The sequence below is a fragment of the Salvelinus alpinus genome, chromosome 17, assembly GCF_045679555.1.
Source record: "Salvelinus alpinus chromosome 17, SLU_Salpinus.1, whole genome shotgun sequence".
Taxonomy (NCBI): domain Eukaryota; kingdom Metazoa; phylum Chordata; class Actinopteri; order Salmoniformes; family Salmonidae; genus Salvelinus; species Salvelinus alpinus.
In genome coordinates this window covers 2,206,674-2,234,501 of record NC_092102.1, presented here as the reverse complement: position 1 = coordinate 2,234,501, position 27,828 = coordinate 2,206,674, and the positions used below count along the sequence as shown (strand labels likewise).

General features: G+C 45.5%; 1 protein-coding gene across 7 annotated transcripts in view; it reads right to left on the bottom strand.

Moving 5' to 3' along the window:
- LOC139541950 (retinoic acid receptor alpha-like) overlaps positions 1–27,828 on the bottom strand; it is a 221,263-nt gene that overhangs the window by 17,855 nt on the left and 175,580 nt on the right. For all 7 annotated transcript variants that reach the window (XM_071346878.1, XM_071346882.1, XM_071346880.1 and 4 more), the window contains one exon: positions 2,088–2,236. In XM_071346878.1, the coding sequence (XP_071202979.1) occupies positions 2,088–2,236 (149 nt within the window). The remainder of the gene's footprint in view (positions 1–2,087; positions 2,237–27,828) is intronic.

Genomic DNA, 27,828 nt, shown 5'->3' with positions numbered 1-27,828 from the left:
GTCACCTCCATGACCAAGGCTCTTCTCCCCCTGATTGCTCAGTTTGGCTGGGAGGCCAGCTCTAGGTAAAGTCTTTGTGGTTCTAAACTTCTTCCATATCAGAATGATGGAGGCCACTGTGTTCTTGGGGACCTTCAATGCTGCAGACATTTTTGGTACCCTTCCCCAGATCTGTGCCTCGACACAGTCCTGTCTCGGAGCTCTACCGACAATTCCTTCGACTTCATGGCTTGGTTTTTGCTCTGACATGCACTGTCAACTGTGGGACCTTATATAGACAGGTGTGTGCCTTTCCAAATCATGTCCAATCAATTGAATTTACCACAGGTGGACTCTAATCAAGTTGTAGAAAGATCTGAAGGATGATCAATGGAAACAGGATGCACCTGAGCAAAAAGTCTGAATACTTACGTAAATAAGGTATGTTTTTTTATTTTAAAAAATCCCCCAAAAACTGTTTTCGCTTCGTTATTATGGGCTATTGTGTGTTTAAAAAAATCAATTTTAGAATAAGGCTGTAACATAACAAAATCTGGAAAAAGTCAATGGGTCTGAATACACCTGTTGTATTGAATGATTGAGGATACAAAGCTCACTCGTCTCCTGTTTAGAAGACTAGGAGAGGGGAGGCGAATGCTGAATTCTTCAAAGTTCTGCTCTCCCCAGGACGCCCGGCTGGGGGCGGAGACTAGCAGCTGGCGTTGGGGTAGCTACCACCCGGAAGGGATGTGCACACAAACATGTACGTGTGCACGCACAGCATCCTGAGTCAGTGAGCTTAAGCAGAGCAGGAAAGTGACACGAGCATGGGTGCCAGTTGGTTTCTGATACAGCCCGTGCTTACCCATGCTTTCACACACGCAACCGTAGCCTATTTAAATCAGGGCCTATTATTGGTGAAGTTAAGAGACACATTAAAAGCTATTGAGGACGTGCAACAGGCCCCCCCCCCCCCAAAAGGCAGGTTAAGGCTTTATTTACTTTGTATACATTTCTTTTAGAGGGTAGGTTAAGTTTCAATGAACGCACAGAGGCGAGACCTTGCCTCGCGCTACTGTGTTAAAACAGGACTGTGTGCTCAAGAAACTGTACTCTTTTTTTCCTCCCCTTTCCATCATCTCGACTCGCCTCCTCTCCGGTCCTGTCCTTTCCATCTTCTCCTCCTTTCCTTCTCACCATCTACCTAATCCCCTCATCTCCACCCTGGATGCAACCAGGTTCCCATCCTGCAGCGCCTCTCCCCGTCCCTCCCTCTCTCCAGCCATTCCCCCTACAAGCCAGGTGTTATCTTCCCTGGGCCCAGCCATGTGAGGCAGGCCTAATGGGCACCTGTCACCACCACAGCCAGTCATCCAGCCTCCCTCTCCCTCTGTCTGCCAGTCTCAGGCCATCGCCCTGCCCTCAACCTCCATGCATGGCAGATGAACAGCGAGTCCTCCAGAGCACCACTGCTGACGCAAGCTTTCGCAGGCTTACACAACTCCACGACCCCGTCTTATGAAACGCAGTACTGCAGACAAGGAAGCAGGAGCCAGATACCACTTCAGAGTGCAGAATGCCACCTGGCAGGAACACCCACTCAAGACAATGACTTCATTTGGAGTTGGACAGATACAGCAGCTAGACACTCAAACTGAAGCCACTTAAAGAAACAATTCCTCATATAGTTAATGAGAACTGTATAGTGCAATATTGAAGCATAGCCCAGATGATCTGACAGTCCCATCATGTATAGATATAGGAGGGGTGCCATAAGCGATGACATAAGCAAATGGCCCAGTTCACTCTTTATAGGGCGTCCCCAAATGCACCCCAACCAATCTATGTATATTCTGAACTTCAGATAATGCTGATGCTATGCATAGTATGTGCATGAATTATAGTAGGGCCTTAGGGTGATGGTCTCCTGGGACTGGGTACTACCATTCCAAACCAGGACAAGTGTTATAAATATCAACATGGGCACCCCAATATGCATTGGTCCAGCCCGTTCACAGGAAACCCCTCAGAAGCAACCGACGATTGAACCCTGGATCAAATAGTATAGAACAGAGTGGAATGGATGGCTATGTAAGGGTGCGTCTCACCTTGCAGCCTTCGCAGGCACTGACTCCATAGTGGTATCCTGAGGATTTGTCCTGGCACACGAAGCAGGGCTTGTAGACCCTCGGGGGAGGAGGGGGCGACGGCGGGCTTGGCACTATCTCCTCTGAGCTGGTACTCTGTGTCTCTATCGCTGCGGGAGAGAAAAGAGAGGGAGGCACACACACTCAGTGACAGAGGACAAGGACAATATCCTGGCAGGCTACTTCCGTATCCTGGACAAGAAAGGCTACTCTGGATATCGCCGAGAGTGTCCAAGAGCACTTGGCACAGTGAGTCCGGAGATGCAGAGAAGAGAAAAGCAGGCCATTCTTGTTTACCAGTAACCTTAGTGGTTCCACGTATCAATCAAGACAACGTTAGCAGTGGAGGACACAGATAAGGGTGTCCTGGAATGGTGTCGAGAGAAACTGGCTCACCCATCAGGGAAGGAACAAGACATAATAGTTCTCTCTCTAGGCTGTGTGTGAATGAATGGTGCTTCGAGCGGGGAAGAATGCTCTGCTGGACTGGCGTCCATTACGCTCTGTTGTGTAAGAGTTAAGTGTGGGTGGACGAGGGTGTGCGGGCGGAATGGAGTTCACCGTGTTGTTTTCTCAAGGAGAGAAACGGGAAGGTGACCTAAGCTAAGGTCAAGGTGGACATTGAGAACCAGACACCAAGGCTGTCCACGCGGAGCCGCCCTCCCGACCTTCACTCTCTTTCTCTCTTGCCCTCATCCTCTCTCTCTCCCGCACTTGTATTCTCTCTCCGTCTCTCTGGGGGGAAATAATAAACAAGACTAAAGACAGGAGTCACTCTCGCCCACTTTCTCTTTCTCTTTCCCTCTATCTTTCTCTTGCTCTCATTCCTGGCCCTGAAAACAAACAAGACTTAAGACGGGAGAATTAACTGAGATAATCAGTCGGAATTCCCTTGTTACTTATTCTTGAAATAGATATGAACGAACAGCTGACTGAAGACGGTGCGGCCAGGCATTCGAGTCAGTTTCTGCGGTAACATGGACTCTTAACGTGATCAAACTTTTTTTACTCCTGGCAGAAACAAGCAAGGTGTTTGCAAACGAGTCTTCGGTTACCTAGGCAACACCCGCAAAAATCCAGCAGCGGCACACATAGAATGAAATGAACAGGTTTGGAATCTCTAACCCTGGCAATTTGACTGGTAAACTCATGGATACACTCGCAATGGCTGCCTGGTATTGTGATCCAATAACTTCAATGGTAATGTAGAATGTTCATTCAAATGATGTTAACTGATGTAATGGAAAGTATTTTTTTGTAATGTAAGTTGAGTTGAATAAACAAATCACAACACATATTGATGGGTACACTTCCTGCTTTAATTTCCTTTGCTCCTATGGGTACATTGACCATGGCCACCAGTGGTTTCCAGATTTTCATATCGTCATACCGTCCTTCTCTCATTCTGGGATTTACGGCTTAGTACACAAGGGGATGCTAACGATGAAAAACAAAAATAACCAAATTGCAACGACAGGCGATGCAGCTCATAGTCATACATACAGTGCATTCGGAAAGTATTCAGACCCCTTCCCATTTTAAAAATGTTGTTACATTACAGCCTTATTCTAAAATGGATTAAATAGATTTTCTCATACAACACCATACATACATACATACAATATCCCCATAATGACAAAGCAAAAACAGGTTTTTATAAATGTTTGCAAATTAAAATAAAATAAAGAAATACTTTATTTACATAAGTATTCAGACCTTTTGCTATGAGACTCGAAATTGAGCTCAGGTGCATCCACTTTCCATTGATCATTCTGGAGATGTTTCTACAACTTGGAGTCCACATGTGGTATATTCAATTAATTGGAAATGATTTGGAAAGGCACACACCTGTCTATATATATGCACAGTTGACAGTGCATGTCAGAGCAAAAACCAAGCCATGAGGTCAAAGGAATTGTCCATAGAGCTCTGAGACAGGATTTTGTTGAGGCACAGATCTGGGGAAGGGTACCAAAAAATGTCTGCAGCATTGAAGGTCCCCAAGAACACAGTGGCCTCCATCATTCTTAAATGGAAGAAGTTTGGAACCACCAAGAACCTTCCTAGAGCTGGCCGCCCGGCCAAACTGAGCAATCGGGGGAAAAGGGCCTTCGCCAGGGAGGTGACCAAGAAGCCGATGGTCACTCTGACAGAGCTCCAGAGTTCCTCTGTGGAGATGGGAGAACCAGAAGGACAACCATCTCTGCAGCGACAACCATCTCTGCAGCACTCCAGCAATCAGGCCTTTATGGTAGAATGGCCAGACAGAAGCCACTCCTCAGTAAAAGGCACATGACAGCCCACTTGGAGTTTGCCAAAAGGCACCTAAAGGACTCTCAGACCATGAGAAACAAGATTCTGTGGTCTGATGAAACCAAGAGTGAACTCTTTTGCCTGAATGCCAAGCATCACGTCTGGAGGAAACCTGGCACCATCCCTACGGTGAAGCATGATGGTGACGGTGTACAGACAACTCATCCAAAGGGCTTTGACTTCTCAAACACGGCAGAACGCTTCCCTTACACAATACGATGCCCTGTCACCTTATTAAATGAGTGAATGACTTAGACAAGTAGCAAGTTAGGGGTCACGTCAACGCAGAACTGTTGTTCTGACAGAAATATAATACGGCTCAGAAATCTCATGCAGCGTTTTGTAAACGCAGATCTAACATGCTTCTGCTTGTAATTTCTGCCGGGCATCGGACACATGTTTGAGCACTAGGACTGATGTGTAGCATTTTTCTGGGTGTAGACAGACTACTTTTCTCTGGTAAAATAACTAAGCAAAATATTAGGAAGTGTCGCTGGCTAGTCATTCTATGATAAACATACAAAAATATGATGGTCATGCATCGTTTTTGCAACAACAAAAGAAGTTCACCTCTGTGGATGCCAGCCAATCAGCGTTCCACGTCTGTTCATGAAAACAAAGCTATTTTCTTCTGAATGTGTTGCACTAACGTAAAACTACAGTTGCACGTCCCTGATCACTATATTTAAGCAAATATTTCAATATAAAAGCGACCCATCAATACACAGCTGGGCCCGTCTTCTCCCGTTGTGCCATTTACAAACACGCGACTGTCTCAACTGTTCAGGGGAACTAAACATTATTTACATTATGAAGCTGTAAAGGGTGAAATGAAAAGCGTGCTTTACAGTGGAAAGAAAATGATGTGAACCCTTTGGAATTACCTGGATTCATGCAGAAATTGGTCATAACATTTGATCTGATATTCATTGAAGTCACAACAATAGACAAACAGTCTGATTAAACAGATAACACAACAAAAAAATGTACATTTTCATGTCTTTGTTGAACACACCGTGTAAACGTTCACAGGGGAAAAGGGAAAAGTATGTGAACCCTTGGATTTAATAACTGGTTGACCCTCCTATGGCAGCAATAACCTCAACCAAATGTTTTCTGTAGTTGCGGATCAGACCTGCACAACGGCCAGGAGGAATGTTGGACCATTCCGCTTTACAAAACTGTTTCAGTTCAGCAATATTCTTGGGATGTCTGGTGTGAACCGCTCAAGGTCATGCCACAGCATCTCAAAATCGGGTTGAGGTCAGGACTCTGACTGGGACACTCCAGAAGGCGTATTTTCTTCTGTTGAAGCCATTTGGTTGTTGATTTACTAATGTGTTTCGGGTTGATGTCCTGTTGCATCACCCAACTTCTGTTGAGCTTCAATTGGCGGACAGATAGCCTTACATTCTCCTGCAAAATGTCTTGATAAACTTGGGAATTCATTTTTCCGTCGATGATGGCAAGCTGTCCAGCAAAGCAGCCCCAAACCATGATGCCCCCTCCACCATACTTTGCAGCTGGGATGAGGTTTTGATGTTGGTGTGCTGTGCCTTTTTTCTCTACACATAGTCTTGTGTGTTCCTTCCAAACAACTCAACTTTCATCTGTCCACAGAATATTTTGCCAGTAGCGCTGTGGAACATCCAGGTGCTCTTTTGCGAACTTCAGACGTGCAGGAATGTTTTTTTTTGGACAGCAGTGACTTCTTCCGTGGTGTCCTCCCATGAACGCCATTCTTGTTTAGTATTTTACGTATCGTAGACTCGTCAACAGAGATGTTAGCATGTTCCAGAGATTTCTGTAAGTCTTTATGCTGACACTCTAGGATTCTTCTTAACCTCATTGAGCATTCTGCGCTGTGCTCTTGCAGTCATCTTTGCAGGGCGACCACTCCTAGGGAGAGGAGCAACAGTGCTGAACTTTCTCCATTTATAGACAATTTGTTTTACCGTGGACTGATGAACATCAAGGCTTTCAGAGATACTTTCGTAACCCTTTCCAGCTTTATGAAAGTCAACAATTCTTAATCTTAGGTCTTCTGAGATCTCTTTTGTTCGAGGCATGGTTCACATCAGGCAATGCTTCTAGTGAATAGCTAACAAAAGTGTGAGTGTTTTTTAAATTAGGGCAGCTCTAACAAACATCTCCAATCTCATCTCATTGATTGGACTCCAGGTTAGCTGACTCCAATTAGCTTTTGGAGAAGTCATTAGCCTAGGGGTTCACATACTTTCCCCAACCTACACTGTGAATGTTTAAATGATGTATTCAATATAGATACGAAAAATACAATGATTTGTATGTTAAGTAGTTTAAGCACAGTGTTTTTTTTATTGTTCCGACTTAGATCAAGATCAGATCAAATTTTATGACCAATTTATGCAGAAATCCAGGTAATACCAAAGGGTTCACATACTTTTTTTGGCGACTGTATATCCTAACGCATTGCACAAGTTGACAGCGGGTATTTACTTAAAGAAGCTACAAATATTAAGAATGTATAGAAATAGAAATAAATAGCTTCAACGGTATTGAAAAACCATCCTGTGGTTATTTCCAAATGCCCCGGTATACAGTATACCGCCCAAGCCTAGCCGCCAGTCCACCCACTTAGCCATCATCGACTTGAATGGGGACGACCGTTCTATTCTATGGCAGCACATGCATCAGGAGCGGAGGAGAGGAGAAAATGTGCATCCCACAAATGTTGCTGTTCAAACGGTTATTACGGAGACCGCGGTCATTTCGCCGGCCAATTACCATCACCCCAAATTCAATTGCCACCACAGCCCTAGACACACACAAGCAGACGTGTGTGCCTGCATGCACACACTCCTACGCAGAGACACATACACAATAATCAAGGTAGCGTAAGCACAATTATAACATGTGCTGTGTAATTATTATATTTTATTATGCATGCGTTTTTCTGTGTTAGTGTGTGTATGTGTGTGTGCTCTGCGTCATGATCTCTACCCTCTCCCCTCGTGCGTCAGCTCTGGGAGTAAGGATTGTGACGTCCCGGTGCTGCCCAAAGGCCCGGGCGGCACTCGTGTGTAAATAAGCGATCTATATTTAACACAAAGCTCACAGGTTCACCAGGCCTGCAGTTCAGCTGGCAATGGGACTCCACGTGACGCCGCAGACAGACGCTCTGGATGGAAACACAACCAGACGGCTGGACGCACACACACAGTCCAACACTCCCCTCTCACACTATTTGGCTGGCAGCCACACAAGTGTGTTTGTGTCTTACGCGCACAGGCACACGCTCTTATATCCATCGTCCACTTAAACGCCCTCTGTTGCTCTTTCTCTCACACACAGTCACAGCTTGGGCTCTCCTTTTAGTGCGTCTATGGATATCTCTGCTTGTCGATCCCAGTGGACATGCTCCTGAAAAACACTTGGGCAGAGCATATTCAGTCAACCAAAATAAACCAGGCTGATGCACACCAACATGCACATGCTCACTGCCTGGAGAAACATTTGAGAAATGTTACGCTGAAACCAACCCCAGATTCTCCCATATCAGGAGACAAGCACGCAGAATATCAAAATGCGTTTCAGATCCTGATAGCAATAACGCAGCTGACTGTAAAGACAACACCAATGAAGCGCACATTGCCGGGACCCACAGCAACACTAATCAGACCCAGGATATTAAGACAATCTCACTCCTGTCTCTCACTGAAAACTGGAAGAAAAATGGAGAGACCTCGGTCTTCAACAGACAAACACCATATTGTAACATGTGAGAATAGTTTTCCACTATTACTGATCTATTGATTGACAGTATACGTGGCCTCTTAGTTTAGCATTAGGGGACAAACTGAAGTTTATTTAGCTAGCTAGAGTACAGGGTGGTCTTATTCATTAGTCAACCCTGCTGTACCCATACCTCCCTCATCACACCAGCAATGTTCCACAGTTATTACGAGATCAGTTCTGTGGGCTTCTGCTAAATTCCACACGCACCCTTGCGACTCTCTACAGAATGCCATGCCGAGGTCTTACCCAGTCAAGACAAAACCACACACGGACTCAACGGGGCACTAACTGCACCACCGGAGTATGGAAAACGACCTTTAAAAACCTTCTCATCTCAGGAAAACTTTTTTTTCTCCCATCTCCGGGGGGGGGGGGTCTTGCCTGTGTGTAAAACCAAAACAGCCCGGGAAGCACTTCAAAGCCTATGATAGGCCTGCGCCTTTAAAATACTTTTATAGAGGAAATTAAAGGTGATCTCGCAAATAATCCCTGGGGGACTCCACTTCTGTACATCTATATGTGCCCCCATTGCACTCACTGGTTCTTTTAAAGGCATTTTTAGTGTCATCCGTCAGACATGGAAAACGACCTGTACAGTGACTAGGGTTCAAAGACTAGAGGATGCAGCCAAGATGGAATTACCTGTATGGCCAAAAGCGAGGCTGCACGATGAACGTTTAGCAAGGAGTCTGGTAGGTCGTTAACTATAACGTCTATAGCCCTCCTATAGTAACCAGGCCTGGTCAAGACTGGAGGCAAATTGACAGTTTACTGCAGCCTTACTCACATGGCCCTCCACCGTGGTCCGAGAGCGAGCAGGAAAAACGTGTTGTTACGTATGCCTAACTCTCTGATACACCTTTGTGCTTCATCCTGTAAGCTCATCCAAACGAAAACCAGAGCACCATTTATCATGACTTCCCTGTATTGCTGTGCATACATTCAGTAAACAGTATTAACCATGTTACGTGTTGGTTTACTTCACCCAGAGGACAAGCTTAGAGGAAAGTCGAAATACAGCAAACACGCAAATCTGCATGAATGAAACAGGGTGCGCTATTCGTTTCAACTGATGATGGGGGACAAGAAGAAGCGAGCGAGCTTAAAAGACCTTTCTTTCCGTCAGGACGTGGATCAGGGAACAGGTCACACGCTAGTGAACATAACTTCACCTTTTATCAGCTAGACGGTAATGAATAGCTCAGGGGCAGTTAAGGAGAGACGCACTCAGAGCACCCGCTTTTTCATTTGGGGTGGGATGAAGGGCTGAGGGAGGGAGGGGATGCAATCTTTTGCTTTCATTGCCTTTTGTTATTGTCATCAGTGCTGGCATTAGTCTTTGCTGATGCCATTGGCCCTGGCTGGCAGTCATTACGCTCATGTCAAACAAATTAAACTTAAATAGAGCAATCTTTACGTAACACACCACATTTTCTCTCATTAGCAAAAGCGCATTTGCCGTTTCCCTTCCTCTCGCTCTTCCCTCTACCCTCTCTGATGTGGAGCCATTACAACCCTGCATTATTACCGGGACATCCATCCATATTAAAGCTGTATTAAAGCCTTCATTAGACGTATGTATACAAACACACACAAATGTACAGTACACACGCGCACAAGGGCAACGGCCCTTCAGCCCACACACACTAACTGTCCTAATGGAAAGCACACAAATATTTTGTTGTAGACAAAAAAATCTGGGACAGAAGGACAAGTCTGCGAGGGGACTGGCTACTGTAATGAAACACAATGGCTCAGTTCTGGAGTGCAGAGTGGAACAATGGTGTTCTTGTGGGATGGAGAGGGCTGACTCAGGACGACAGAGCCTGCTGCTACTGCACAGGGCCACGCCAGCTCTACCAAAGCACGGACAATAGAGTACATCTGGGCAGTTGTTACCCAGCACTGATAAGGCTAACTAAGCCTCCGTAGGCACCATGAAAGAGAGGGTACCATTGCAAAACTGTATAAGGGTCTGCTAGACAGAGGATAGGCTTGATCCAATTCCAATCGTCTCGACCTCGTAGCATCTATAAGTGTGTTTACATGCAGGGTAATACTTTGATATTAAACGGATTATGGCAGTAGGCAGAGTATGCAATAGTCATGTAAACACCTCACTCTGCTCGTCTTAAATCGGCGTGAGGTCACAATCAAAGTAAGTGCACGCTGATTAAAACACATGCTTTTGTGTTGAGCAATCTTTAAAATTATTAGGACGCGTAAACAGCTTAAAAATCGACGTTGCAGTGGTGTATTCGACCTGCGCATGTGCTACAGTAGTAGCAGCTGAAGCGAGCCTGCCTCTTTAGCGCGAGTGAAGTGAGTTCGGGAACAACGGAATGTATTGCGTCTTATAAGTAGTTCACATACAAACTGTACATGTCCGAACTCAATCAGATATGCTTACCAAAAATAACATGTTCGCTGTGGTAGGACGTTTATCTTGATTGGCGTTTTTCTGCATTTATCAGAGTGCCATCAGGTAGCTTGATTTCAGTGTGCATGTAAACAGGATTATTAGGGACGTCGGAAAGCATTCAGACTTTATAATAGAACAATGATATTAAATCTGATTATCCACAATAAAATCACATTATTGTGTGCATGTAACCGTACTCTACGACCATGGTACGACAACTCTTTGATTTCTCAGAATTCCCTTTGATGTTCACATTCCCAGACAAACATTCAAAAACAAAGTGTGCGTTGTGTTTTGTCGGCAGCCAAAACATGTTAATGGTTTAACTTAATGTGCTTGCACGGCAGCAACACCCAAAGCACCAGTGATTTAATTAGCTGGAGTGTTAAGGGCCTCATAATGTCTCTCTTCAGATTCACTTTGCATATTTGATGAGTCAACCATTGTGCTCACATTAGACATCTCTTCAGTACTCCGTTACATTGAAGATGAGACATCTCTTCAGTACTCCGTTACATTGAAGATGAGACATCTCTTCAGTACTCCGTTACATTGAAGATGAAACATCTCTTCAGTACTCCGTTACATTGAAGATGAGACATCTCTTCAGTACTCCGTTACATTGAAGATGAGACATCTCTTCAGTACTCCGTTACATTGAAGATGAAACATCTCTTCAGTACTCCGTTACATTGAAGATGAGACATCTCTTCAGTACTCCGTTACATTGAAGATGAGACATCTCTTCAGTACTCCGTTACATTGAAGATGAGACATCTCTTCAGTACTCCGTTACATTGAAGATTAGACATCTCTTCAGTACTCCATTACATTGAAGATTAGACATTTCTTCAGTACTCCGTTACATTGAAGATTAGACCGAACAGCAGGACAAAGGGATGATTCAAAGAGGCATAATCACAAAAAGGTAGGCTATATCAAAAGTTCTGATAATAATCCGAAACTAGCCTGATTACCAGTCAATTAAACTCCTCTGTCATTGGCTAGTGCAGAAACAGAATGGCATCAAGACTATATCTAAAAACATACAGACAACACTACTGGCCCAGTCAAAACTGTTCGCTGCTCTGGCACCCCAATGGTGGAACAAACTCCCTCACGACGCCAGGTCAGCGGAGTCAATCACCACCTTCCGGAGACACCTGAAACCCCACCTCTTTAAGGAATACCTAGGATAGGATAAAGTAATCCTTCTAACCCCCCCCCTAAAAGAGTTAGATGCACTATTGTAAAGTGGTTGTTCCACTGGATATCATAAGGTGAATGCACCAATTTGTAAGTCGCTCTGGATAAGAGCGTCTGCTAAATGACTTAAATGTAATGTAAATGTAATAAAGCTAGGCATGTGTGGCTCAAACTAGGCATCGTTCTTTGGCCTATTCCTGGTCTGTGTAAGGTTCACCTCTGGGTTATAGGCCAGGGAGATTTTATTAACATTATCCCCATGGGTGACTGGGCCCAGCTGTGAAGCATATTAATGAGATTTCAGCGTCATTAGGGGGAACGGTAACTACATTAGCTAACGGGCTGGCGAGGCTAGCAGTCGTCGGGCAGGTTGAGGGGGCATTTGCGGGGTCTTCCAGTGTACTGTCCTTTACCACCAGTCATAGGATTGTGTGTTTTCACTGTGTTTTCTATTAGATTAGACCCCAGACACGCAGAGCAGACGACCGTCGCCAAGAACCATTTGTCTCTCCAGACACTATTCTAGTCCAGACCACCATGCCACACAGACAGTATTAGGGACTCGTTGATGTCCGACCAAGATAATGAACTGAGAACATGATTGAAAACGGATGGAAAGTGTCTCGTCTACAGCAAAGGGGTATCTGGTTCTAGTCAAAAGTACCATAGTTCTCAAGAGTCCAGACAGGCTTCACATTTAGAGACCTTTGATGTGTAGTCAAATATGGTATAGCCCAAGAGGAGAGAAACAGAGGATGATGGATGACAGAAGACACAGTTGTGTTTTTTCTGGTATCGGTGTCAGAAATGTGGGTAAGCAGGGAAGACACACACACACACACACACACACACACACACACACACACACACACACACACACACACACACACACACACACACACACACACACACACACACACACACACACACACACACAGGAGGATGCTTTGTCAGCATTCTAACTTCTGGGGAAAATGGGGCCTTTTCCTACCTCAGAGGGAAATCCTGCCATTCAACAGCACAACTTGAAGCCAGTTCCTGAACAACTACTAGATCAATATCATCAACACACACGGACAGGCAGATGAGACAGAGAAAGAGAGGGTTACCCAGGGGCAAGGGAGCAGAGACAGAGCCTTAAGCCTTTCACATATATTGTCTCTCTCCCCCCTCCTCTGCAGCCCTCTTGCTCACAGTGCATGAATGCATGTGTGCATGCCTGTGTGAGTGGTACACGAGTGTGTGTTAGCATAAATGCATGCTTGTGTGTGTGTCTGTATTACTGTAAGAAAGAGTGAGTGTGACGATTACCACTGCCCCCTGCCTGGTAGTGCAGGGTAAGCACCCCACAAAGCTGCTGCTTGTCTGCGGTGAGTCTGGCTCCCTGTCCATCTCAGCCACATGTGCTCTGGTGACGAGGAGGAGTGATCGGCGCAAAAGTCTCCACCCCCTTCCCAGACCCACAAAGCACAGCCCTACCAACTCCCAGATGCCCCGCCCCATGGCCAGATTGGAAGGAGATTCAAATAAAATAAAAATGGATGGGAGCGTGAGATTTATTATGTCCAGGTAGTGTTAGGAATCTGGGATTCAGAGAAATTAGGTCCTACCACTTGTTGGTCTGGGAGCTATTAGATTGCAATTGGGGGGGAGACTGAGTGGACAGCTTTCAAGTTCTCAGTAATGCAAAGACAATTATAGCAATAACTCTCCAATTTCTATTATAAAGACTAGGGATGTGACAAATGGAAAATGTTTCTTAGTGTTTAAACATTTTTAACAAAACAAAAAAGAAATGATAAAATGTCACGTCAATTCACAATGCAGAATAATGGTCCTATTACATATGTATGACCACTAGGGCCGGGTAATAAAGTTAGATCTACCGCGCTGTCATAAACCCTTGAAAGCGCCTCGGCTACGGCATGTTTGTTTGTATGTAAGGGCACACCACGGCTTTTTAAATGCCAACACAAATTTTTCTGTAGATAATTTCAAAGCGCCAGTGAACGGGTATTATACATGTCTGGAAAGAAATGCGGCTTCTGAAGCGGTACTTAACGTCCATCACTAGGAGTCCAGAACTGTCAATCAAATAATCTCAAGCTGCTTGCACGCAGACCACTCTCTCCTAAAAAAGTACTTTCAAGTTTGTTAAATACCATTGATTTACTAAGACATTTAGTAGAAAGAAAACATCTTCCGCTAGGAATCGACTCCTAAGATTCAGTATTTTTGTAACAGAGGTGACTGATTAGTTGCCGTACTTCCAAGAACACAAACATTTGCATCTTTCATGGCGAGGGACAGAGTGAGTCAGAACAGTGTGCCCATCTATCGGCAAGCAAAAGCTGAATCTCGCAATGATATATTGTATTTCGGGGTGGCAGGTAGCCTAGTGGTTAGAGCGTTGGGCCAGTAACCGAAAGGTTTCTGGATCGAATCCCCAAGCTGACAAGGTAAAAATCTGTCGTTCTGCCCCTGAACGAGTTCCCCGGAAGGCCGTCATTGTAAATAAGAATTTGTTCTTAAACTGACTTGCCTAGTTAAATAAAGGTTAAATAAAAATTCTGAATTTCTTGGCTTGCAATGTGTCGCAACTTCCGTAAAGCAGGCTTGGATATTCGACACACAAAAGACTGAACACACTCCTATCATTAGCGAAGAGAAAGAGCAGGCGAAGCATCTGCACTGTGATTAACATTTTGTGGGGGATAAAAAATAATAAAATAAAAAATTAGGTATTTTTCTTAACTTTAAGGATCTCAATTTCATTTAAACGTTCACACCACTACTCAAGAGCCACAAATTAAGTCAAACACACAGTCAAACCCGGTACGGACCCGTTAAGGGACGAGGGCCCCAGGAGAAGCAGAAGGGTACGGGTAAGAGAGGCCCCATTCTTGCGTGGAAATGGCCAATGGCCATGTTAGTGTAGGGCCCGAACTGGGGCAAACGCGGCAGGCTGCGAATTAGGAGGATCATGTATGCTGTCTTTACACATGGGTGAAGTGGGAGGGGGGGTGTGGCGTGAGCTCTTTTCTCATCTCCCAGGTCTGGTTTGAATCAGCCAATTGTCTAGGACACTCAGACCCAGCTTGTGTTTTCCTTTGTGTTCCCAGTGCCCTTCGCAGGGGCCAAAGATAATTTCTCGTCACTGGCAGGATTGTAATAATGCACAAGGTTTCAGTATCAGCCCATCACTCGGTGGTGCAAAGGCAAACAGAGGAGACTAAACATATGTGGCCAGGCTGGGCTAGGGGGAGAGGACAGAGGAGCAGATGGTAAAGGTGAGGTCGAGAGAGCGAGAGTCAGAGAGATCTTAGCCATACTGAGTTAAGCGTTCATCGGACCTGACGGTACGATAGCCTTGTCTAGTCTAACGCAGAAACCCTTTAGCTGCAATAACAGCTTTTGAATTATTACATAACCATATTTGGATCCGATTCTGAACACAAACAAAACAGTCTACTACAATACATTGACTCAGATTAGAAGGGTTCATGGCTTCGATGTTGCAATGGCCTTGTGTTTAGCACATCTGAGTAACACTTGAGCTGTAAGAACAGCTTTTGAGCTTCAGCGCTCAATTCATGCATGTAGCTAACAGTCTTCTGCAGTCCATTGGCCCAGATTAAAAGAGATCAACAGATAGCCTACTACCCAGTGTGGGCAAACAACTTTCTCTGGCAGATCAGCTGTCTAAAGCTGCTGATTGACACCGGGGTCATGTGTGCTGGCACCTGCCTGGGGTGACTCAAGACATTTGGCACGAGCTGATGGTGGGGGACAACATGACTGAGAGATGGGGCAAAGGGCAGCCGTACCAGGGGATGCCAGGGCGTGAGTGGAGAATTTTGCCCTTCACACATGATGTCGTCCAGTGTTGGTGCAACTTAGGCTCAGTCAGAAACATAGGAAAGCTGGTAGAAGAGCTGTGTGTGTGTGTGTGTGTGTACGTGTTTGTTACTTCCATAATGGCAGGAAAACTATGCGGTCATCTCTCAGATACTGCTATGCTACATCATACAGAACGCCAGTGCTTACTGTTAGCGTTTCGCAACACACTCATCTCATTGCTCTTCCCCCCCCCCCCCCGAGTCTCTATAAGAGCCGTTGAAAACACGCACGTCGCAGTGACACAGGGGTGCATCCCAAATGGCACCCTATTCCCTACATAGTACCCTACTTTTGACCAGAGCCATATGGGCCCTGGTCAAAAAAGTAGGGCAAAAACAAAAGGAATAGGGTGCCATTCACTTGGGATTCAGAAACAGCATCAAAACCTACAGCCGAGTTGACCCACATACCGCCTACCGCAAGGAGCGGAGAGACATGATGATCTGAGCTGGAAGACGGCTTAAGGACCGGGGAACTGTGACATGAAAGGAAAACATTTCAAAAGGTGCCGAATAAAGCCATGAATGCCGGCTTGTTTGTTCTAGAAGGACTGTGTGCGGTGTTGTTAGCACTAATACAGCCTAACTTTTGGCAAATCCCTGCCCTGTACCGCCCCATACCTTGTGACGCACTTCTGCTGTGGACAGCCTAGCCCTAGCCAGCCAGGGTCACGTGACAGTAATCCTACACTAACGACCGTTATGCGCAACCGTGAATTAGGCTGATGTCTTAACAAACCCAGCTTTTAAAAGGAGAACGGTGTCAAAGTGTGAAAGTGCTGCATCAAACATTGAGATGATCCCTCTTTGTAAAGGATGTGTTAACTGGGTGGAATTATGTAAGAGTGTGTGTCTCACGCTCTCTCTCTCTGATGTGCAGCTGCAGACACAAGGCCTGTGCCAGCGGACATGGGGCATGGTGGGGCATCGCATGGTAGTGCTGTCAAGGTCAGGTCTGGAGATGCCTTCAGTGTGTGGCTGGACTGACTCTGTATTCTGCAGTTTGTACTATACAGTACACTAGAAAACAGCAAAACACGTTCCCACTCCAAAGGTCTCAGTCTTCAAAAGCAAACAACAGGGTACAAATATCAGCTATCAACAACGATGAGCGACGCACTTGCTCAATAGTGGTTTTCAAAGACTTTTTAAATCAATAATAGAGAAGAATCTCGACGGATTTACCATGCCACGAAAGGCACGTTTGTGCGCCGACACCCTTCAGTTATTTTGTATATTAACTAGGGCTAATGAACTGCATTAGCCCAACACCACACACGGTGACGGGGTGCTCACGTCTGAGGGCCGACAGAAGTTCAAACATACCTGTGTGTTTGATCTCGCCAGAGGTTATCTGCACACCGATAGGGCCTAATCCATTGTGACAGGCATTTATTCAGCCCTCTGTTCTCAAACGCATATTCAACACTAGAGGAAGTGGACCGTAAATATATGCAGAGGGGGGGGGGGGGCAAGGGGCTATTTGCATTCGAGAGGTGAAGTGGACGTGGAGAGGTAGGGGAGGGTTATGAGGGGATGGGCGAACAAGGGATTGAGAGAAAACAGAGAGAGTCAGTAGCGAAGGAGTGGGTTGCTGAAATCAGGCATTGTAAACTAAAACTCCCCGCCTCGCTCAACCTCTTCTTATTTCTCTCCCTCTGCGTAGAAGACAATAGTATTTTACAGGGGAGAGGATTACCACCATTTGATCTCCGCAACGGTTAATCAACTTAGTAATAATTGATTGGATTTATATAGTGCTTCTCTACCAACTGAGGTAGACAAAGCGCTTTACATAGTGAGGGTGAAACTCACCTCCTCCAGCACCAAAGTGCGGGACTGACCTGGGTGATGCACGGCGACCATTTTTGTGTGCCAGAACGTTCACCACACATCAGCCATCAGGTGGAGAGGTGAGGAGTGATACATTCCAATTAGGAATGAGGGGGAGGATTAGGTGTGTGCGCATGACTGACTGAAGTGTGTATAGCATTGCGACCGGATCATCTCGTTTCCATCTCCGACTTCAGATCGCCGATAATGGCGATCACTTCAAAACACTTGTCAAAGTGATTTTAACCCTAATAACTCCAACTGCTGTCATTCATGTACGTTCTACCTTCATAGATGTCGCAGCTAGATGATGGTTCACATTCCTGTACTGGCCAGTGTTGGACAGCACAGGAAAAAAAATGTAAAGGACAAAAACAGTCCCTACATAAATTACCTCAAGTACAAAGTACAGGCAGTTAACCCACTGTTCCTAGGCCGTCATTGAAAATAAGAATTTGTTCTTAACTGACTTGCCTAGTTAAATAAAGGTAAAATAAAATAAATAAATAAAGGTGCATGTTCAGGCTAAAGGCATGCCCTAATTGCTGTGGTAAATCCAAAAACAACCTACGTGTCTTGAGGAGTGGGTGGTGGGTGTTTTTTTTAAAAAATCTAACCTTTATTTAACTAGGCAAGTCAGTTAAGAACAAATTCTCATTCACAATAATGGCCTACCCCGGCCAAACCGTAACCCGGACGACGCTGGGCCAATCGTGCGCTGCCCTATGGCACTCCCAATGACCGACGGTTGTGATACAGCCTGGAATTGAACCAGGGTCTGTAGTGATGCCTCTAGCACTGAGATGCAGTGCCTTAGACCGCTGCGCCACTCTGGAGCCCCCGTTAGCATGCAGCGGGCAGTCAGGCAGGCGCCAGTGTGTGATCGGGGGCTATAACAGGTTAGTAGGTCACCAGAAGTGGTTAATTAAGAGCCGAGCCTCCTTTAGCGATTAACATCCAATTCTCACTTAACACAGAAACACTACAACAGGGAACAGCTGTTGAGTCATGTTTGTGTGTCCATGGCTAACGACGGGGGTCGGACGGTTGGGACATAGCACTGGCATAGGCTGTCTCACTATACTAAATATGTCAACTGTCTCCCAGAGGACTTTATGGCAAGTTAAAAGCAGCAGCACACGCGGTCGTTTTTTTTAACCAAAACCGTACATGACCGCACAGAACACCAAAAGACGGACAGCACAGACCTAGCAACAGAGCTTTGTTTTGTATGTGAACCCTAGCCACCTAGCTATAGGCTATGTCATCGTGGAGGAGCACAGTAGAGCAGAGTACAGCTGCCCTCAGGTCAGCCTCCTCCTCATTCCCCCTAATGATGACCGGTGACACACATTTGATTCAGCCGTCTGCCTAGCCGAGTCAGGGGGCTCTTTAGCAGCGGATTTGGGCCGAGCTAGGGGAGGACAGACTCATTTGTCTTTAGCACAGGTCGCTAACGTGAAAAAAATGGATACAGTCCCAAACGGCATCCCATTCCCTTAGCCTGACGACTCACACCGAATTCTTCCGCAGCACGGTCGTTCGTGACATACTTTATTTAGTCCGAGACTGTCGTCACTTGAAGCCGTTTGTGGTGGGTGACGAGAAGCACGAGGGGCGTGGCACAAAACAAAGTGATGCGGGATTGTCTCTAACCAATCACAGTATGAAAGCCAGTGACAGATTTTCAAACCGCCACTTTACCCACGTGTGTTCTGGCCCAACCTACCGGCTTCTGGACCAGCCAGACGGACCCGAATGTGTTCGCTTTCAGTGAAGGGTCAGGGAGGTTACTCAGATCCAGACTCACTTCAGAGAGGAAACTAACGTCCGTGGGTGTGGCGTTTGCCCAGAGCAATGAGTCTGGGTAGCCAGACAACTATTCCTGTCTGGGGGGATATAACAGGGATGTTTCCAGAATTTAATGAAGGACGTTAAGCTCTGTCTGTCAGTGTTAATTTTGTTTTTTCCTAGTAGTGTGTGTGTCAGTATGCATGGAACAGACAAGCAATCCCCTCTCTCTGCAGACACTCATTTCCTGCATGGATCCCTGACCTTTCCACAAACAGCCTGAGGGGAGCCATGTAATCATGGCTGTAACACACACACACACACACACACACACACACACACACACACACACACACACACACACACACACACACACACACACACACACACACACACACACACACACACGATTTCCTCTGACATGGCTGGCCACCAGCATGTCCACTGGTACTAGTCAGTGCTACGAGACTATGATATTCCCCTGATCCTCTCTCCCCCTGGCAGCCTCATGTGGAGGCAGTTTGCATGTGTGCGTTTGTGTGTCTGCGTATGTGTGTGTGTGTGTTTAATGGACTGTGTATAGTGTGTGAAGAGTGAACTGGGTGGTAACCTGAGGCTGCAGCCGGCCGCGTAGCGGCTACACCTGAGCATCCAGGACCTTCCCAGTTAACTGTCAATCAAGCTAAGTGGCCCATCCATAACGCAAGCCTCCCCAATGCCTTATTCACAGAGTGGGAGCTTTCCAGAAATCATGGCACAGTAGGAGAGAATGGGATGCAGGCAGTGTAGTATAGGCTAGGTAGAGACACTCATTTCTATGCTAAGCTACAGGATAGGACAGACAACCATTCATACTACATAAATCCTGGTGTAATATAATGAGGATATGGGAGGGGGGGGGGGGGGGGACAATACGAACGTGAGTCTTATGAATACGATTTTCTTTTTTTTAAAGAGCCCTGCCGAGAGGGTTGAGAGACGGGAGCTGACAGGATAGGGCACGAGAGAGGCAGAGGAAGAGAGCAGTTGGCAACAGAGAGGATGGAGGAAAGTCAATGGAGAGAGAGAAACAGAGAGGAAGAGAGAGAGAGAGCGCGAGAGAACGAGAAAACCAGAAAGAAAGAGATAGAAGCGAACATTAAAAAAAGCGATGTAGCGGTGGCTGCGTGCCTTGCCGTCTAGGCGTCAGACCTGAGGGGATAGCGAATGCTAATGCAGCTATTATGCCTCTGCACAGAAGTGCACTGGTCCACCTCCAGCAGAGCGTAGTGGTATCAAGGAGCCTCCGCTGAGTCGACTGGCTGCTTCACAACGAGATCAAACTGACTGACTACAGCCAGGCTCAAAAGTAGGCCATGTCAGGGGAAGAAGCAGGTTGATCAGGCTCCTGAAGAGAGGGCTCTGTGTGGCTGTGCCTAGGGGAGTACAGGCAGGCTTTCCCAGGGGAATCCAGACCCTCTTCTCCATCTATCGGACACTCGGCTGACCATGATTCCATGTGCCTTGTTTTCTCTGTGTTGTACAAAAAGGAGAGGTTAGTTAATAGCGTTCCTCTTGACATGATGAGAGGTACTCCTAGTGGCCTTCAACACAGATAAGGCCTTGCCACCTACTGGACTTGTGGCATCTCTTTCTCTCTTTGGGATTTAGGAGAAAAGTGGAGCATGGACGGACTAGCCTATATTCCTTACCTCGGTCTACCTCTGCACGTGTTAGCCGTGGATGTAGGGCGAGGTGCGAATGACAGTTATGGGGGCTTTAGAGCTGGTCTTACCCTAACCTTTTATCTGTGGCCCAGGGAGTTCCTGTCTCTTGCATCCTGCTGCAGACACCTGGTTGGTCACCTTCGCACCGACAACAACGCAGCAGGATCAGGAAGTTTGCGGGGGGCTAATTGCTGCATTACACCCAATCCATAATTCACACAGAGGATTTCACCACAGAGAGAATTTAGGCAGCCATGCAGACGGCACGCATAGCAACACACCCTTCGGCGACAAGCGACGGCTCAATGACTTCACGTGGGCAGCCAGTCAGCGGCTCTCGCTTCACTCTGCACAGCTATTGTATGCCGGTATCGTCCTCCATTTTGGGGCAACATGTACACGGTTTCCAAATTGTGGAGCAGTTGTCGATGGAAACTGCCCTAATCGGAGGGCTCTTTGTGGGAAGGGTAGAATCAACAGAGTCGCTGCCGGGTCATTAGGATTGTGTGGGGCTTTGGCTCCATATGTCACAGGAGAGAACGTGAAGAGGGTGGGGGAGGGTGGGAAAGGCGGATGAATATAAACATTGGCAACAGTGTAATGCCGCTAAATAGGACGGGCATATAGGTCATTCTGTACCAGACTCAATTTGCCAACGGGCCTGTTTCACAGAAAACTGGTTCCAGGCCAAGTCTCCATCAGTCGAAACATAGAGCCCACAAATAATGAGTCCTTCTAGCAAAGCCTCAGCTCTCACTCTCGTCCTCCCTCGCTCCCTCGCTGTCTCTCAACCCAGTCTCTTGGTTTTGTTCAAAGAAGGAAAAGGGCAAAATACCAGGAGCCAAAAATGACATTAAACCGTGCGACTGCTCCAGAGGGATGAGGGTTTGAAAATGCCAGCTCCAGCAGCCCCTTTTCTCCAAGTGAAACCTCGCCGCTCAGGGTGCTGACAGAGTAATCCATCGCCGTTGGGCATCAGCCGCGTCTGTGCAAAAAGGTTTCACACGTACGGTATGAGGGAATAGAGAACTGCGTCTGTTACGCGGAGGCAGCAGGGACTACACTCCAGTACAGAGAGCAACTAGTCTACGCAGTGTGGTGGCTCGGTCACTACAGTTTCAAATGTGTCACCGACCTCCGTTTAGTCACATCCTCAGGTGGCGAGAAGAGGAAAAAGTAGACTCCTGTAGTAAGAGTGTTTCCTTAACCACTGATATGATCGGTGTTACGCTGTGCAGTACTGCACTCTCTCAGTTCTGGTCTTGATGTGCCCACAAGCATTACTCACTGTGTGAACACAGGTGTGTACGAGCAGAAAAGGACATATTTGTGGATGGGTACACTGTACTTTCCGCACTTTGAGAGGCGATCATTGGGCAACACTTCAGTAATATTGGAACATCGGAGATGGTGTTGCTTAACAGCGAGGTGTTTGTTTGCCTACAACGGAACAGCATAATAGCGAAATAAAAGTCCAAACAGAACCATATCAAAAGCTATTCTCTCCCGTGAGCAACAAATACCTAAATGCCATGTCTCTTTTCTCTGCCCTCCACCTTTTTTAGCCTACGATAAAAAGCTTCCGTCAGGTTCCTGAGAAATCCCCCCTGAAGTAACACAGCCGGACTCCCCACTGCGTAGACGGCACACACGCACATTTCCATTTTCTCCCAGATCTAAGACAACAGCCAGTCGATGAAATAAAAAAAGGTGGCCTAAATGAGGAAGGGACAGTCATAGCCATTTAGATATTTCATATGTCTGTCTGAAACGTCAAAACACTGGGAGCTGTAGGCTAGAAATCCCCGGGGGTGCCGTTTCTCCTCTTTCACTGAACATTGTCTGTCGGAAATGTCTCCAGAGGAGAAATAGCCATCGGTGACTGTATTCCTATCAAGGCCCATAGCCAGAAACTGGACTATGAAGCAGTGAGCTTTAGCCTGGATATTACGCTTCTTCAGGAGATGGGGTATCTCTATATAGCATTACTGCTAACCTACCATAATATCTCCACAACTACTATCACCACTACTAGTGTTGTCACGATACCAACATTTCACTAACGATACTGGTACCAGGCCTAGTATCGCGATACCACGGGGGGGGGGGCTTGGGCGTCCAGTTTGCTCCATCTCCCAGACGCTTGTTCCGGTTTTCTAAACGGTACGTGCTACACAAAAATACCTGTCACTCATATTCACACTTCTACTCAATACAACACATGTAGCATTTAACTTCACAATGTATAATAAAACACTGCATAGAACGGCTGAGATGATCATATTTGCAAAAGCCTACCTGTGATTTGGCTGGAGGAATGGGAGGGAGGTATCTACAATGCATTTGGAAAGTATTCAGACCCCTTGACTTTCCACATTTTGTTACCTTACAGCATTATCCTAAAATGGATTAAATAAAACATTCATCAAGCTACACACAAATATCCCATAATGACAAAGCGGAAAATGTATTAAAAATAAAAAACAGAAATACTTTTACATAAGTATTCAGACCCTTTGCTGGAAATTGAGCTCAGGTGCATCTTGTTTCCATTGATCATCCTTGAGATGTTTCCACAGCTTAATTGGAGTCCATCTGTGGTAAATTCAATTGATTTGGCATACTTTGGAAAGTATATAAGGTCCCACAGTTGACAGTGCATGGCAGAGCAAAAACAAAGCCATGAGGTTGAAGGAATAGCACGTAGAGCTCTAAGACAGGATTGTGTCGAAGCACATATCTGGGGAAGGGTACCAAAACATGTCTGCAGCATTGAAGGTCCCAAAGAACACAGTAGCCTCCATCATTCTTAAATGGAAGAAGTTGAGGCCCCAAGCATGGTGATGGCAGCATTATGCTGTGGGGATGTTTTTCAGCGGCAGGGACTGGGAGACTAGCGAGGATCGAGGGAAAGATGAACGGAGCAAAGTACAGAGAGATCCTTGATGAAAACCTACTCCAGAGCACTCAGGACCTCAGACTGGGGGCGAAGTTTCACCTTCCAACAGGACAATGACCCTAAGCACACAGCCAAGACAACGCAGGACTCTGAATGTCCTTGAGTGGCCCAGCCAGAGCCCAGACTTGAACTCGTTTTGAACATCTCTGGCGAGACCGGAAAATAGCTGCGCAGCGACGCTCCCCATCCAACCTGACAGAGCTTGAGAGGATCTGCAGAGAATAATTTGAGAAACTCCCCAAATACAGGCGTGTCAAGCTTGTACAGTAGCATCATACACAAGACAAGGCTGTAATCACTTCCAATTTATGTAAATGTGACACATTTGCATACATTTCTAAAAACCTCTTTTGATTTGTTATTATGAGATATTGTGTGTTGATTGATGAGGGGGAAAAAAACGTTCATCCATTTTAGAATAAGGCTGTAATGTAACAAATGAAGAACAAGTCAAGGGGTCTGAATATTTTCCGAATGCACTGTACATTCGTCTTCTGCTATCAGAATATGAAGATCGCATTGAAAAGAAGGGTCTAGATGAACAAAAGTCGCTTTGTGGACTGATTGTGTTCAGATCTGGCTGACCACTGCGTGCGGATTCTCCTCAGTCAGGACACAATCAGGCTACCGAAAGAGCATACAGTGGGTGACGTCATCAGCACTCGTCCCACAAGTCTCCAGAAAACGTATGTTTTGGGACAGAGAGACACCTTTTCAGTAGTGATGCACCAATATGACATTTTTGGGCCGATACCAATATCTGATATTTCCTTGCCAAAAAAAACGATACCGATACCCAATATATAAATATTTCAGCGACCTTTTAAGCATTCTAGTACAGTTAAATAGTTAACACACATGGACGCAGCAGTCTACGGCACTGCATCTCAGTGCAAGAGGCGTCACTACAGTCCCTGGTTCGAATCCAGGCTGTATCACATTCTGCCGTGATTGGGAGTCCCATAGGGTGGCACACAATTGGCTCAGCATCGTCCGGGGTAGGCTGTCATTTTAAATAAGAATTTGTACTTAACTGACTTGCCTAGTTAAATAAAGGTTACACACACCAAAAAGCTATTTTGTTGGCATTTACGTATGTCCCCATTACCAGTAAAACATAATCAGAACCTATTTATTTCACTTACTTGCTGTGCTGTTTCGTTGTTCAGTCGTTTCATTCCCAACCAGGATTTCTATGGAACGCGATTGTGTCTTTGCGTGTCAAAGATACTATTTAACATGTCAAATAAGCTTGTTGACCTATCAGGACCTGAATATGATTGCACGTCATATAATAATTTAAAGCATTCATACATTTTTACGTAGTTATTACACATTGATTATACTATCACTCGTATTACATATGTCACAACGATTCATCAATACGTATGCTATGATGCTGGTAAAGTTGTCTCGCGCAACTACAGTGCTGGTCATAAAAAAAAGCTAGCTAGCTCATGGATGCAAACAATGTTCTTCCCCAAAAACATAGCAAAACGACATCTGTTTCAGTAGCTATAGTTAGCTAGCTAACTATATAGCTTGGTGTCATCATCTAAAATAACTAATTTATAAGACAGTTCTTAGTTGATTAATGGTGGTCGGACCATCTTTGTGAAGCTAGCCACAAAAAGGATTAGCCACAATAGTGGACTTTGCGGTTAGCCTTCAAAATAAAAGTATGGCATAATTCTACTATTTGTATTCATTTGCATCACTGTCAATGACATACTTTGATTTTGAAGGCAAACCGCAAATTCCACTATTGTGCCTAATCCTTAATGTGGCTAGCTTCACAACACATAGGCCGAAAATAGCTAACTGCTTATAACGTTAGCTTTGGGCAACAGGGTTAAGTAGCTGACTAGCTATTTATTTTCATGAACTTAAGTTCAATTTCAATAGGCGAACAACTTGACAAGTGGCAACCTAGCTAATACTTACTCACAAGGATTCCTAAATCATTGCTAAGAATAATGAACATGACTGCAGTTTCCACTGGTCATTGTTTTCAGGCTGGTTGTACTGGTGATAGCTAGGTACCAAGCAAAGCTAGCTACCCCAGAAGTTGCGGTAGAAAAAATGCTTTATTACCAACGCGGTATTGTAAACACATCGTTCGTGGCCAGTGTTTGCTGACTTTTTTGTACAGCTTTGACAGTGCTACTGTATCTTTTTTGACACGTAAAGACCCAAACAGCGTTTCATAGTATATATGTCATGAAGTTAATAGCAGTGATGCTACTACTGTGTAACTCCGGTAGGGCAACATCGGAAAAATAGCGCACTTGGTAGTGTTAACCGGTGCTCGACCAGTCAGCGAAAGCCAACATCACCCATGACAGAGAACGATTGATTGTCAAGGGCAATGAATTCCATTATCTTGGCTTTAATGGATTTCGCCTTTGAGTTGTCTCGCTGAAATGTTGTTACTCTTTCAAATAACTGCTTGACTTGTTGACTGCTCGATCCTTGCAGCAGACACTGTGGGCTAGGTTAGGAATGCTGTGTTGCACGTATAGAGCACAATTTTACGTGGCGTCATTACATCATGTACCTTCGTTATATAGGTATACACGTCAGCTTTGACATCGGTTTTGCACATCGGGCGTTAAACTAGACGTCGGCCAATACTGATTCTGTCATTTTCTGTGAATATCGGCAATTCTGATATGTTCACCGATATATCGTGCATCCCTACTTTTCATTATAACGTTGGAGGAAATACATTCCCAGCGTGTGAGAAATGTGTTTGCTGGACTTATGCTAACCCGTTATGCTAACCCAATCCCTTTAGCGTTGCTTGCTAGCTGGCTAGTTAGCTACTGCCATCAGATGTTGTTTTGTTATTAGCATATTTAGCCAATTACACCATTTGTAGAATGCATACTGGCATTTGAATATACCGCGGGAAAAGGGAATCCGGACACGCTGTAGACACAGTAGACATTTAAATGTAGGTGTAGCGTTCGGAATTCCATGATCAGAACTCTATGATCAGAATACTAAAGCTGCGTGAACTGTCAAGTCTAGACACAGCCTTACAAACACAGACAACACTATTGTGACGGCAGAGCAAATAAGGAACCAGCTTCTGTAACCGCAATGAGATCATCTGGGCCACAGAGACTCAATGGCTCGTTTCTTTTTGTGCTCAGGCACGGGTAGGCCCCCTGTTATTAAAACTAGGTCCTGGTGCAGAAAATGAGACGGATACACTTTCATGAGAAGAAATAAAATAGATTGTGTTTATTTGATATGACCTTTATTTTATTTAATGTAAGAGCAGTATACGAACTCCATAATGTAGACTTATTATAAGTTCCTCCTGAGTGCCCATTTTGGCGAGAGATTAAAACTCACTTTGGTGGTAGCAACTCTCTCTGTCGCAGATGCAGGAATACTGCCATTATTTTTAGCGTGCTAACCTTTGCCCCATTTTCTGGGCTATTCGCGGCATTTGGTACGGATGTCCCGCTCTCTAAATAGGAGGGCATTCCATTGTGTGGAGACATACAACCTGAGAAGTACACAGTTGGCTGGCTCTCCGTGTGATGATGTAGCAACATGCAGACTCTCCAGAGGAGGACCAGAGGGCATGGCAATTGGCAGACGCCAGACGGCCATCTTGCTTTGCGTCAAAGGGATAGAGTTTGTGGGGGGGCTTTCACCCTGCTGCAAGTGGAGAGAATTATGCAGTTTCTGATGAAATAAGATTACTTTCCTTGTAATAACTCCATGTACAGGGAGCACATGAACAGGAAAGTAGTGTCAAATAAGAAGAAAAAAATGAGGA